Below are 12943 nucleotides of genomic sequence, written 5' to 3'. Positions count from 1 at the left end.
TCTTCTCCTCTCGGCGGCGTCGCCCTACTACTTTTTCCTAAATCTGAACCAACAGAAACATCAGTAGGCGACTTGTTGCTCCGACACCAAAGTCCTTTACCACAAGAACGAGGACGCTGACAGGAACATGAACCACCATCTATAGCCACTGGGTGTCAATGTTATTCCAGGTGGTAAAGCGTGAGGCCGCTCTGCATAAGACAAACATTGTTAGCAGCTTTGACATTTAATACAAACTATTGTGTTGTTAATCTGCATTTCTATCAGGACTTTCATAAGAAACCCAATGTAACAGTTTGACCAACTTGTTTCCTCCGCAGTCGTTGTTTGTATTTAACGTAACGTTTTCACCACCATCAGATACAAATTTAAAGCAGAATATTTGGTTTCATGAGATGTGAATACAGACTAGAGGTACCTGACCTTGTCCCTTTTGTAAGCGAATACACACTTTATTTGCGCTGCCTTAGATCTAATGTTAAACGGTTTGCTTTAGAAATAACAAATGATTTTATACGGACGATGGAGACAGAAAAAATGAACGCGTCGATTAGGTTACATGTTACCTTCGTCCGACGTTGAAACCACATCAGAACTTTGCTAACATTAGCTATTTGCAAAACGGCAGCTAATAAGTAACGTTTAATGAATAGTCCACCTTCTCCTCTAGCATCGAACACGGTGGTCGCAGGTCCAAGGGGCGCCTGGAGGAGTCCACGACCTCCTTCCTTTCACCTCCAGAGAACGAGGCCTTTCCACCATCAATCCCATAACGTTCTTTTAAACCTTGAAATGTGTAAAACCATTTCCAAGCTTTGAGGGGTTGCCTCCGTAATTGTGAAATGGAGAAGTTTGGAACCACCAGGATGTTTCCTCAAGTTTGTTGATCCAGCCATGCTGGAAAATTGGACAAGAGGAGCCGTAGTCCCGACGGTGACCAAGAACCCAACCGTCAACGTGCGAGAGCCTCCGAAGGCCTCTGCAGATGAGATGGGAGAACGTGCCAAAGGAGCTTCTATAAAGTACTACATTAAGGGTACTTATGTAAATGAGTGATGCAAACTTGTTTGTGTGTTCGTTTGACATAAAGGAACTGCATCTGCCAATGAAGATGTGTTGTTAATGTTACAGGGACACCCGGTGGATACGGAGCTCCTCTTATTGATTTACACTCAGGGGAATCATCTTTAAAGGGCCCCGTTCAAATGAAGCCGAAAAAGTGTCGGCTTTGTTACTTAAATTGTAACAAAAACACCTTATTCAAACTGTACAGAAACACAATAAACGCACACCGACATGCTGACTGTCCAACGCCAGTGTGCCTTCAACGCTCTATCAGACACGCCCACAGTATTCCGCTCGTTGCTGATTGGCTCAGGCGGGTCTGTCTTCGCAACGTTTTCCTCCTCTCCTATTGGTTATTTTCAGATGTCCATCACCAGTGCGTCAGACTGGGGGGGAACAGAAGAAGATTGGTTTCACATGCAAACTGTCAAGAGCAAAAGGAAGCGAGCCAATGGCAGCGTTACGAGTTTTCATGCTACGCTGTGAGTGATTTTAACGTTACCCGCTGCTCACGAAAATATCACCGACACGTTTATCGCGTGATGCGCGCACAGGCGTTTGGGCATTTCGCCTCAAAACGCGGGACAAAATGGCAGTGGGAGACTTGTTTACGTTGCCGCGGTAGCGGTGAGCTAGCTGCATGCTAACGTTAGCTAGTGTGTGCTAAATGTGTCTTACGCCCCTAATGAAATGAACGACAGCTAACGTGTTGCTAGCCATGCTGGGGGAGTCCAGAGGCCTTTTTTAAAAACAACGTCATCACCATTTAGTGTTAAAATAGGGCGGTTGACGTTTAAAAAAAACGTTTGGTCCTTTTTTTTTTTTTTTTTTTTTGCATCTCCAGCCTCCGTCCTCTTAAGTTCCAAGTCTCTCTGTGAAAAGAACGATGAAGCGGTAACAACCGTTAACGGAACGTTCGAAACGAGAGTTTTATGTTGCAGCTGTCGGGGTCCTCCGGTGATCAGTGATATCAAACAGAATTCCAAGCGGTGTAAATCAATGCAAATGGTTTTAATCCTGCAGGATTAAAGTGTCTCTTGTCTCCTCTGCAGGAGGTTCTGAATGAACACTACGCGATCTAAGACAATCCGTCAAGAAGTTGGAATATGCGTCTATATACTTTTAAATGCTCGCTATTTGTTTTAACAAATGTGGCAAGTATTCCCATGTTTACTCGACTGTAAATGTTCACTCTTGGGATCGTCGGTCAAGCAAAACAAGGTCACTTGACTTGATCTAATCCAAACTAATTTGCAGATTCGTACAAAATGTCAGTTGCAACCACGCCGAGATGTAAGCGTGGTTTTAATTCATTTTATATGTAACTTCAAGGCGGTAGTTTCCATTCACAAAGCGCCTTTTCTCTTCCTGACACGGTGAGCTGTGAAAAACTGAATTCTTCCTCTAAAATCTGCGTCTGCGGCTGAAGAAAGAGAGAAGAAAGTATCTAGTGAGCGTGACTGTGCTTCATCACGTGGCCCGATTTGATACGAATTTGGGAAGAATCACCCAGTGAGGATAAAGTCAACCAGGCTACGGCGCCCATGTATGAGATATAAATATATACCTTTAAAGAAAGCGATCCGGCCCGTCTGTGGAGTCATGAGGCTGAGGGCAGATATTTAGGAAAAGGGCACGTTTCTGAATATAATGTGTTACATTGGAGAGAGTCGCTATTATTATTATTATCCTTATATTACCTATGAAGATGAAGGGAGAGGTACATTACTTTGGTGTAATGGTGATCGGGTGTTTCCCCCCCACACACCAGCTGACTGTAGCAGGGGGTCACGGGGGGGGGGGGGGTTAACTGCACCCGGGGGTCGTCTGCACATATAAAGAGGACATGACTTCAGCGTCCTCGGTACGCGGTCCCATCAGTGTGATATAAGAGATTAACCGCTGCGCTCAAGCTCTGACACACTCATCCACTTTGGCACGGGAAAAGTTTATTTTAGATCAACTCGGTGCCAATAGCGGGGTCAGAATCCGCCAGGCGAAGGTGAAATATTTATCCTTTCTTATTGTCTTTGCCTTAAATGGATGTGACAAGCGTGAGAAGCTCACGAGACCAGCCGGGGGTCTCGTGAGCTTCGAGCCGCAGCTGAAAGCGTTTTCTTTAAACGAGTAACTGCTTCCTGCGGTGCGTCCTGACACTGATCAGCTGTACGCACAACGCGAGGTCAAAACGTCGCTAACGCCGAGTGTTTTGTCTCTCCTGAAGGAGCGTCCGCCCCGATGCACCGCAGGCCTGTCATCAGATAAGATGTGAATTACTCGAGCGGAGGATGAGTGACACCACCAACGGCGTCATCGCGGAGGACTGACCTTTCTCACACAGCCCGGTACCGCATCCTGCCCCCTCCGCCCCCCCCCCCCGCGCACGCCTTCGCCCCTCCCGGCTTTGCCCTGCGGCCCGGGCGGAGTGGACACGTCCCTCTGGCCTGGCGTGCCTCCGGCGGCGTGTTGGGAGTCCGATGGCGCGGTGGGACGCTGAGGGCCGCCGCGGGGGACTGTGATGTCAGAGCCCGACAGCCCGGGCGAGAGCCGGCGTGGCGCTCCCAGATTCTTCGTGGGCTACGAGGACGATGAGAGCGAGGCCCCGGACGAAAGCATGAGGACGGACATGGAGCTGTATGAGGACGACGAAGACACCGACTCGGTGAGACGTCGAGCCGTTTGCCTTAAAAATGTCCCCGCGCTGAGTCAGCGAATGACCATCAGATGCAGTGCAGATCTTTAGAGAGCCGAGATGCAGAAATGACGCTGTTCACTTTTTCTAAAGCTCGTCCTTCACCTCATTGACGAGTTTTACTGATTTATTGTCACGTGACCGCTTGTCTGTGGCGACTCAAACGAGAGCTTAAAAGTTTAATACTTCTTACCGGCTCTGTAAACATTTTATGTTAGAAAACATGCTCCTCCATCCTCCCCGGTGGGGTTCGTAAGGACTACGGTGGTGCTATCAAATCAAATTGACTTGCTGTCTTAGAAGATCGGAGACAGAAATCTATATCAGTCACCCAGTGTGAGGTTTTGTGGACAAAGCTGCCGTTGTCTCTCTTGCTTCCGGAGACTCTTGACATGTTGTCTCACTCACTTTTTCTCTGCCCCCCCCCACCCTCCACCCTCTACGTCCTTTCTTCAGCCCCCGGAGCAACAGATCGTGGTGGGGATCTGCTGCATGATGAAGAAGTCCAAGTCCAAGCCGATGACCCAGATCCTGGAGAGGCTGTGCAAGTTTGAGTTCATCACCGTGGTCATCTTCCCCGAGGACGCCATCCTCAACGAGCCTGTGGACAAATGGCCTCTGTGTGACTGCCTCATCTCCTTCCACTCCAAGGGTACCACACGCACACGCACACGCACACACACACACACACACACACGCACACACATTGAGCTCTGTTTGTTGATCCATCTCCTCTGCATGTCCACCAGGGTTCCCTCTGGATAAGGCCGTGAGCTACGCCAAACTGAGGAGCCCTCTGCTCCTCAACGACCTGAACATGCAGTACTACATCCAGGACAGGTACTCCCCGCCGAGCGGCTACCGCGCCGGTTGGACCGCTGACGCGTGTGTTGTGCGTTGACGTGTTGTTTTGCGCGTCCGTTGAACAGGAGAGAGGTGTACCGCATCCTGCAGGAGGAAGGCATCGATCTGCCGCGCTACGCCGTGCTGAACCGCGACCCAGATAAACCAGACGGTCAGTCCGCCGGCACGTTAACGGCATTCACTGAGTGATGGCAGACGGGAGCCACGCTGCCAGTCTTTTGATGTTTTGGTGAATTTAGAAGCTCTTCCGAGTCTAAATGAGACGACTTAAACGTCCTCGCTGAAGCACTGTCCGCCTTCAGCTTCGTGGTGGCTTCACGTTAGCTTCAGGCCGACTGCACAAATGTTGTATTTGACGAGAGCATCGATAAAGGTTTCAGTTCCCTTCAGAAATGAAGAAATGTCTTTCGGACAGCAAAGTAAAAAGGGGAAATTATTCCATGTAAACGTTCCCGTTTTTGCATTCTAAAATAATCCACAGCAGAACATAGACTGATATAGAGTCTGTAGATCTACTGTAGTGAAACATGGTGGTCCTGCTTCAGCTGATCAGCTGTTCACGCCTCTGCCTCGTCTCTGTGTCTCAGCGTGTAACCTGGTGGAAGGAGAGGACCACGTGGAGGTCAACGGCGAGATATTCCAGAAACCTTTCGTGGAGAAGCCCGTCTGCGCCGAGGACCACAACGTCTACATCTACTACCCCACCTCGGCTGGTGGTGGCAGCCAGCGGCTCTTCAGAAAGGTCCGCGCTCCATCACTACTTGAGTAGCATAACAATAATACATTTTAGTTGTGACGCGTCAGCAGATCTCAGAGCGCGACAGAGATGGCAAAACAAAAATAAAGAGAAAAAGAGAAAAAACTACTTCTTGATTCAAAAAGGTTTTACAGCAGTAGTAGAACTTTGTAGTACAAGAACAGTGTAGCGAGTGTCATTGCTCATATTTCAGCGCGGTTGGATGTATTGTAGTTTCAGGATTCCAGTGAAGGGTGAATTCCAGTAGTCCGGTCTTGAGGAGGAAGGTTGGAGATGGGTCCTGGGTCCAGGGTGGGCTTCTTGAGGAAGGGACGGATGACGGCGACCTCAACAACCGCTGTTCTAATCCTTGACTTGTAAACGCTGCAGCTACAGACGGCCTTTAATCTGAAGTAGTGTTCGCGGCCATAACCCTCCGCACATACATTCTCTCTTCTTCTTTTTGCTGCATCAGCCACGATGTGTTCAAGGACCGTCGGACAGATGAAAATCTGACGACGACGACGTCGTTTTACGGCGTCTGACTAATATAAACAATGTATTTCTGGTGGTCCTGCCGTGTCCTTCAACCTTAAAAGCTCACACTGTGGTACTACAGAGGCTCGCCCATCATAAAGCTGATGGATGGGCTGTTTGATCTGTGCAGATCGGCAGCCGCAGCAGCGTGTACTCCCCGGAGAGCAGCGTGAGGAAGACGGGCTCGTACATCTACGAGGAGTTCATGCCGACGGACGGCACGGACGTGAAGGTAGGGATGAAGCAGCGCTTTCATCTGGCCAAAAATAATGATATAAAGTCAAATGTAGTGATTTGAGACTTGACTTGACGTGTTTATTGTGCTTTTCCTGGGGAAAGTCTGCGATTGTGCGTCGCGACCACTTGCGCCGTATCAAGTAGTCCTTGGCGTCGCCGCTAAAAGGCTTTCGTGGAAACACTGAAGAGGGCTGTTTTCCTCAGGTATACACCGTGGGGCCCGACTACGCCCACGCTGAGGCTCGCAAGTCCCCCGCCCTGGACGGGAAGGTGGAGCGGGACAGCGAGGGGAAGGAGGTCCGCTACCCGGTCATGCTCTCGGCCATGGAGAAGCTGGTGGCCCGTAAGGTCTGCATGGCCTTCAAGGTGAGAAGGAAGCGCCGCCCCGCTCGTCTCCTCCCCCTTTCGCCGCGATGTTGACTTTGTGTCCTCACTGCAGCAAACCGTGTGCGGCTTCGACCTCCTGCGAGCCAACGGGCACTCGTACGTGTGCGACGTCAACGGGTTCAGCTTCGTGAAGAACTCGATGAAGTACTACGACGACTGTGCCAAGATCCTCGGGTACCACCTTCCTTTCTTTTGTTTGGGGGGGGTCATTCCTCATCCGAGTTTCCTTCCTGAGATTCCTCGCTTTGGTTCAACCCGTGTCTCTTCATTGGCTCCTCAGGAACATCGTGATGCGCGAGCTCGCTCCTCAGTTTCAGATTCCCTGGTCCATCCCGACGGAGGCCGAGGACATCCCCATTGTCCCCACTACGTCAGGGACCATGTGAGTCACCACCGTTTACAGGTGCTCGGGGCGGTTCCAGGTGGGGTGGTGTGAGGTGCTCATCCATCAATCTGAGCACATCTCTGATAGAGACCTGTCAATCACAGTAAGCCCCGCCCTACAGCATCCGCTGCTATTGTCTGTTCGACTCTACATGGACCATCATTTACGAAATGAACATCGTGCTGTATCGAAGAAGACGGTTTCAAGTCTTCTCTTCGATACAGAGACCATAAACTCATGTTTACAACGTTTACCGAGGGAACAAATCAAGAGAGAAGTGGAGTCATTCTCGTATACTTCTACTTTCACTGTTAAAATCTAAGCAAGTTATAGATACCAATAGTTTGCTCCTATATTACTGGTATGAATGATCCGTCTCCTGCTTCAGGATGGAGCTGCGATGTGTCATCGCTGTCATCCGACACGGAGACCGAACGCCTAAACAGAAGATGAAGATGGAAGTTCGAAACCCCATGTAGGCCGTTTCTGATATTACTGACCTTTCTGTGTCGTTAAAAGATGTTTGACCTGAACTTTGATCAATCCAGGTTCTTTGATCTATTTGAAAAATACGGAGGATACAAAACTGGGAAATTAAAGCTGAAGAAGCCCAAACAACTGCAGGTAACAACGAGTCCGACAAAGACTTGTTTAAGTAGGTGTGTGTGTGTGTGTGTTACATCTTTGACAGCTTGATACTCTGACCTCTCAACAGGAGGTGCTGGACATCACGCGACAGTTGTTAGCAGAACTGGGACAGCACACCGACTGTGAGATAGAAGAGAAGAAGTCCAAACTGGAGCAGCTGAAGACGGTTCTGGAGATGTGAGTGGAGTGAACTCTATCGCCCCACTTCGTATTCATTAACGCCATTTCCAGGAGATTTTGGCAGAATTGTTTTAAAGCCATGATGGACTGCAAAAAGGAAGTTCTATTTTAGATCCACTCTGGGGTTTTTTGGTAGTGAAACTGGTTTAGGTATAAACTGGACCTCCTGGAGCTCCCGTGTAGCAGCAGAAGTTTATCTTTGGATTTGTCCAGTGCTTTGACTGTAAACCGCCTCTACGCACAAGAAGCGCTGAGCTGGTAAAGGCAGATTCTTCAAAACAGAGACTCAGTCCATGTTTTCCCTTCAGAGGAAATCAGGTCTCCAGTTACAATCAGAAAGAGCTATAAATAAGTTCTAAAAAGCAAACCGGGACAGAGCGCCGGTTCATGAAGTGAAGAAACAACAGCTGTTGATGAAGTTTGTACTGTGTCTTCATAAAACAATCTGAAGGCTTTTACCTGGGACGAGCTTCCCCTTTTGTTCCTCTGATGAATCAGTCACGATGTTAAAGGGCAGATTCATTATTCTCCTCACAGTTGTGGTCTTGCAACAATAAACAAATAAACAGTATTATTTTAATTTACTTAAATATAGACGGACGCGTTCCAAAAGTGAGCTTGAGTCCGAGCTAAAATATATCTATTAGTGGGACAGTGATTGTATTACTTTCTACTCTATTAAACACATCATACGCCTTCTAACCTTCATTACTAACGGTGAGAAGTCAAAGTAGAATCAATCAATTCATTTAGCTTTTTCTTGACGTTTTTTTTTTAGGTACGGCCATTTCTCTGGGATCAACAGAAAAGTGCAACTAACGTACCTGCCCCACGGGCAGCCCAAGACCTCCAGCGAGGAGGAAGGTGGGCCAATATCAAATCTCTTATTTTGAAATCTCTTACTCAAAAATGGTGTGTTCTGAAGCCGACGTCCGTGTCCTCTGTGTTTCAGACACCCGGAAGGAGGGTCCGTCTCTGCTGCTGGTGCTGAAGTGGGGGGGGGAGCTGACTCCTGCCGGCAGAGTCCAGGCGGAGGAGCTGGGGAGGGCCTTCCGCTGCATGTACCCCGGCGGTCAGGGTGAGACGCTCACAGCTCTACACTGAAGTATCGCATCACACGACCCGGTTCGAGTGTAAGACTGATGAGTGAATGTATTGTTCCAGTGTTCCAATGTTGCCCCCGCCAAAGTTAGATCTAATATGACATGAGGTTTGGGGTTATTCCGCAGGAGAGACGTGCGTGCGCTTGCTGCTTCAAGCCGCGGTCGTGTCGCTTTCACCGAAGCGCGGTGCTTTTATATCGCGGGTTAAAACCCCCCGGAGCGCAGGCATTGAAACACCGGCGGCCTCCTCGCCTGCTTTCACCCATCTTTGTTTCTGCCTCCGTCTGTCTTCAGGAGACTACGCTGGATTCCCGGGCTGTGGGTTGCTGCGGTTACACAGCACCTACAGACACGATCTGAAGATCTACGCGTCGGACGAGGGCCGGGTGCAGATGACGGCCGCGGCTTTCGCCAAGGTGACAGAGACGTTTCTCTGCCGTCGCTGAGCGTCTGCTTACGTGTTTTTCTTCATGTGTGACAATTGATGGGGATCAGAGTGTGTTTAACACCTGCAGCTTCTCACATGACATTAGGAATAAACAATAGGAGCTGAATGCAAAGAATGTCAACATGAAAGTATGTTGATCTACAGCGTCGGGCTCCTCAGAAAACCGGCTCATGCATTATATGATGGTGTGCGTGTGCGTGCGTGCAGGGTCTGCTGGCTCTGGAGGGCGAGCTCACGCCCATCCTGGTGCAGATGGTGAAGAGCGCCAACATGAACGGGCTGCTGGACAACGACAGCGACTCGCTGAGCAGCTGCCAGCACCGCGTGAAGGCCCGCCTCCACGACATCCTGCAGAAGGACCGCGACTTCGCCGAGGACGACTTCGACAGGGTGACTCGCGATGGATGAACCGTCCCCGGCTTATTGGAGCTCGCCATAAATATACATGAAGGATTCGTAATAAGCATCACTGCCCAAACTAACACAACGTATCCTCACCTCTCGGCTTAAAGGGATAGTTGTGAAGTGTTTGTACGAGTTGTTCATGGTCTCTACAAAACCACAAGAAAAAAAGTAGTAATTTGACCTGTCATTCCGATTTAAAGGGTTATTTCAGATGGACTAAAGTCACACAATAACACAAAGTGATTGGGCAGCAGCAGACCAGCAGCTCTTTTCTTTCTTGAAATGATTTGTGTGGCTTTGAAGGGAGCGGAGAGATTCAACGGCTTCAATTCCCCATCAGCAAGCAGCGGAAATATTCCAAATGCAGCGATTCTTTTTTGTGTCTAAAATGCGGTCACGGCAGAACATCGGTTTGCTCGTGGAATTGGCTTTTTAGTGAAACCTCTTTTTGTGTCTGCGCGGGACAGCTGGCTCCAACCGGCTCTGCCTCTCTGGTGAATTCGATGAAGATCGTGGAGAACCCGGTGGCCACGTGCGACGAGGTCTACGCCCTCATTCAGAGCCTCACCTCCCAGATCCGCAGAAGGATGGAGGACCCCAAGTCGGCCGGTGAGTGAGGAACCTTCTGCTGGCCTTTAAGGCTCTCAAAGCTTCCAGCTTTCCCTTTCGTTTTGGCCTCCAGCATTTTGATCGCACTGTCGACGTCTGATGACCCAGAACGTGTTCTTTCTCTTACTATCGATGAAACATGGCGCCTATCACATGTAGATGGACGCATCTTTGTGTGGATGTGCACGGCTTCCTGTGTTAAATGATTAGAAATCCAATGATGGTCCCCCAGACCTGCAGCTGTACCACAGCGAGACCCTGGAGCTGATGCTGCAGCGCTGGTCCAAGCTGGAGAGAGACTTCCGCATGAAGAACGGCCGCTACGACATCAGCAAAATACCGGACATCTACGACTGCGTGAAGTATGACGTCATCCACAACGCCACGCTGGGCCTGGAGGACACGCTGGAGCTCTTCAGACTGTCCCGAGCTCTGGCCGACATCGTCATCCCACAGGTGAGGCGGGCGGGCGTTTTGTTTTTTTTACCACCGTGGCCGCCGTGCAACATTTGAAGCGTACTTTGTTTTTGTTTAAAGGAATATGGCATAAATAGAGTGGAGAAATTGGACATAGCATACGCCCACTGCCTCCCACTGGTCAGAAAGATCCAGCTGGACCTGCAGAGGACCCACGAGGACGAGTCCGTCAACAAGCTGCACCCGCTGTGAGTCCGCTGGAGAAGCTGCCCGCGGGTGGGTTGGAGGGAGGTGTTTGTCAGAGCAGCCAGTACAGCAGCGTCGTCTTCTTCCTCAGGTACTCTCGCGGAGTGATGTCCCCCGGGCGCCACGTCCGGACTCGCTTGTATTTCACCAGTGAGAGCCACGTCCACTCCCTGCTCAGCATATTCCGCTACGGAGGCCTGCTCGACGTAAGCGGCCGAACATCCACCCGACAGAAGCGTGGAGGCTTCCTCGGGTGGGCGTCTCAGCCGGAACTGTTTCTGTGTGTGTGGGACAGGACGAGAAGGACCAGCAGTGGAAGCGGGCCATGGATTACCTCAGCGCCGTCTCCGAGCTCAACTACATGACCCAGATCGTCATCATGCTGTACGAGGACAACAACAAGGTGTGCGTGACCGACCTCATGATGCCGTTGTCATCAATGACCTTTATTTTAGAGAGCCTGAATGCACCATGTGAGTCCATTAGTGAGTAATAAGTGGATGCAAACATAAGCCCCCCGTACCCCGTCTCCCCTCTTTAAAGGACATCTCCTCCGAGGAGCGCTTCCACGTGGAGCTCCACTTCAGCCCCGGCGTGAAGGGCGTGGAGGAGGAGGAGAACGCGCCGACCGGCTTCGGCTTCCGGCCCGCTTCTGCAGAGGTAGAGCGGCAGGTAGAATCCCGTCCCAGTGATTTAACTGCGCCTTCGCCCCGCAGCATACGTATTCTCCCCCCCCCCTCTCTCTGATCCTTTAGAACGGGCAGAAACAGACAGACCCCGGCAGCTTGGAGGACCTCTCTCAAGACGAGACGGACCGCGCCGTGCCGCTGTCCGAGCCGATTGCCATCCAGAGGAGGTCCCCGCTCATCCGCAACCACAAGACCGGATCCATGGAGGTGATGCTGCCGCTGCTGCTTCTTCTGGGATTTCTGCCTCTCCTCGTGTCCGAGGGCACATTTTATTCTGCAAACTAGCAGCTAGCTAGCAGAGACTTGTTACAGCTGTCTGAGGTGTGTGTGTGTGTGTGTGTTGTTTTCCCTCCAGGTTCTGTCAGAGACGTCGTCCTCTAAAGTCGGCAGCTACCGCCTCTTCTCGTTGTGCTCGCGTCAGTCCCCTGAGATGAAACAGAGTGGATTGGGTACGTGTCACCATGCATGCTACGTTAGCGTCAGCTGTGAAGGAATGCACAAGAGAAGGAAGCGTGTGACAGATGAAGCTAAAATCCTGAGCTGCTGAAACGTATCTGAGAGGCTGCGTACATTTTCATCTCATGGAAGAAAACTGGTGTCCAAATAAAAGGTCCTGACTTCTGATGGGTACCATTCATACCTGTTTTTTTAGCATCAGTGTTCCAGTTTTGCAACAGTTCTTCATAATTTAAAGGGCTGAAATCATCATCCTTCTGTAATAACTTTCCATTTTGTTGTGATTCCCACTCGTTTGTTCGTTTTCGCTTCAAGTAACTCGCTGTGAATTAATTTTTCCGGTCCATTCATGTCAACTAAATGCGACGTAAGTCTCCAAAAACACGCGGCGCTGCCTCCTCTTCCTGCCCGGTGCCCTCCGATCATCAGCCATTCCACGGGGGGGGGGGGGGTTCCATTCTGAGCTGTCTTAAAAACATCAGATGCACGTCACCTTTGGCTGTCGGCCCCTCAGAATTGAATAACCAGCCGTGGCCATCCTCCGACCCTCCGACCCTCCTGTCGCCTTCTCCTCCATTTCCTCTTTTCCCTTCTGCTCTTTTGCGCTCCGTGGACATTCTTCACTGGGACGTCCCTCATTGTCCCAGTGACCACCAACATTCTTTTCATTTCAATATATTTTTATGTTTCTGACATAAAATAGCATATTAATGAAGTGCACATCTTTAAAGGCCAATTGACTTATTCCATATATTAATTAAAATGTAGGAAGAAATGAGCTTGTCTGGTGACAAAAAATTATTTTTTTCTTGTATGGGAGTCAACGGACAATACAATTA

The 12943-nt window shown here is 49.9% G+C and overlaps 1 protein-coding gene across 20 annotated transcripts in view; it reads left to right on the top strand.

Moving 5' to 3' along the window:
• The first annotated feature begins 1425 nt into the window (after positions 1–1425).
• ppip5k1a (diphosphoinositol pentakisphosphate kinase 1a) overlaps positions 1426–12943 on the top strand; it is a 19260-nt gene continuing 7742 nt past the window's right edge. For 12 of the 20 annotated variants that reach the window (XM_040162437.2, XM_078085989.1, XM_078085982.1 and 9 more), the window contains exons 1-25: positions 1426–1547; positions 3290–3727; positions 4214–4409; positions 4507–4597; positions 4687–4772; positions 5209–5363; positions 6025–6126; positions 6336–6497; positions 6571–6692; positions 6799–6900; positions 7292–7378; positions 7452–7527; positions 7619–7728; positions 8510–8595; positions 8684–8809; positions 9129–9250; positions 9490–9672; positions 10155–10296; positions 10529–10752; positions 10834–10961; positions 11051–11165; positions 11255–11362; positions 11503–11631; positions 11715–11855; positions 12004–12097. In XM_040162437.2, the coding sequence (XP_040018371.2) occupies positions 3584–3727; positions 4214–4409; positions 4507–4597; positions 4687–4772; positions 5209–5363; positions 6025–6126; positions 6336–6497; positions 6571–6692; positions 6799–6900; positions 7292–7378; positions 7452–7527; positions 7619–7728; positions 8510–8595; positions 8684–8809; positions 9129–9250; positions 9490–9672; positions 10155–10296; positions 10529–10752; positions 10834–10961; positions 11051–11165; positions 11255–11362; positions 11503–11631; positions 11715–11855; positions 12004–12097 (3031 nt within the window). In that variant the 5' untranslated portion in view covers positions 1426–1547; positions 3290–3583. The remainder of the gene's footprint in view (positions 1548–3289; positions 3728–4213; positions 4410–4506; positions 4598–4686; positions 4773–5208; positions 5364–6024; positions 6127–6335; positions 6498–6570; positions 6693–6798; positions 6901–7291; positions 7379–7451; positions 7528–7618; positions 7729–8509; positions 8596–8683; positions 8810–9128; positions 9251–9489; positions 9673–10154; positions 10297–10528; positions 10753–10833; positions 10962–11050; positions 11166–11254; positions 11363–11502; positions 11632–11714; positions 11856–12003; positions 12098–12943) is intronic. The other 8 variants (XM_040162447.2, XM_078085990.1, XM_078085983.1 and 5 more) reach the window with 1 other exon arrangement.

This window comes from Gasterosteus aculeatus, chromosome 12, assembly GCF_964276395.1.
Source record: "Gasterosteus aculeatus chromosome 12, fGasAcu3.hap1.1, whole genome shotgun sequence".
In the NCBI taxonomy this organism is placed as follows: Eukaryota; Metazoa; Chordata; class Actinopteri; order Perciformes; family Gasterosteidae; genus Gasterosteus; species Gasterosteus aculeatus.
The sequence above is the reverse complement of the archived record's forward strand: the minus strand, read 5'-3'. Positions and strand labels throughout refer to the sequence as shown.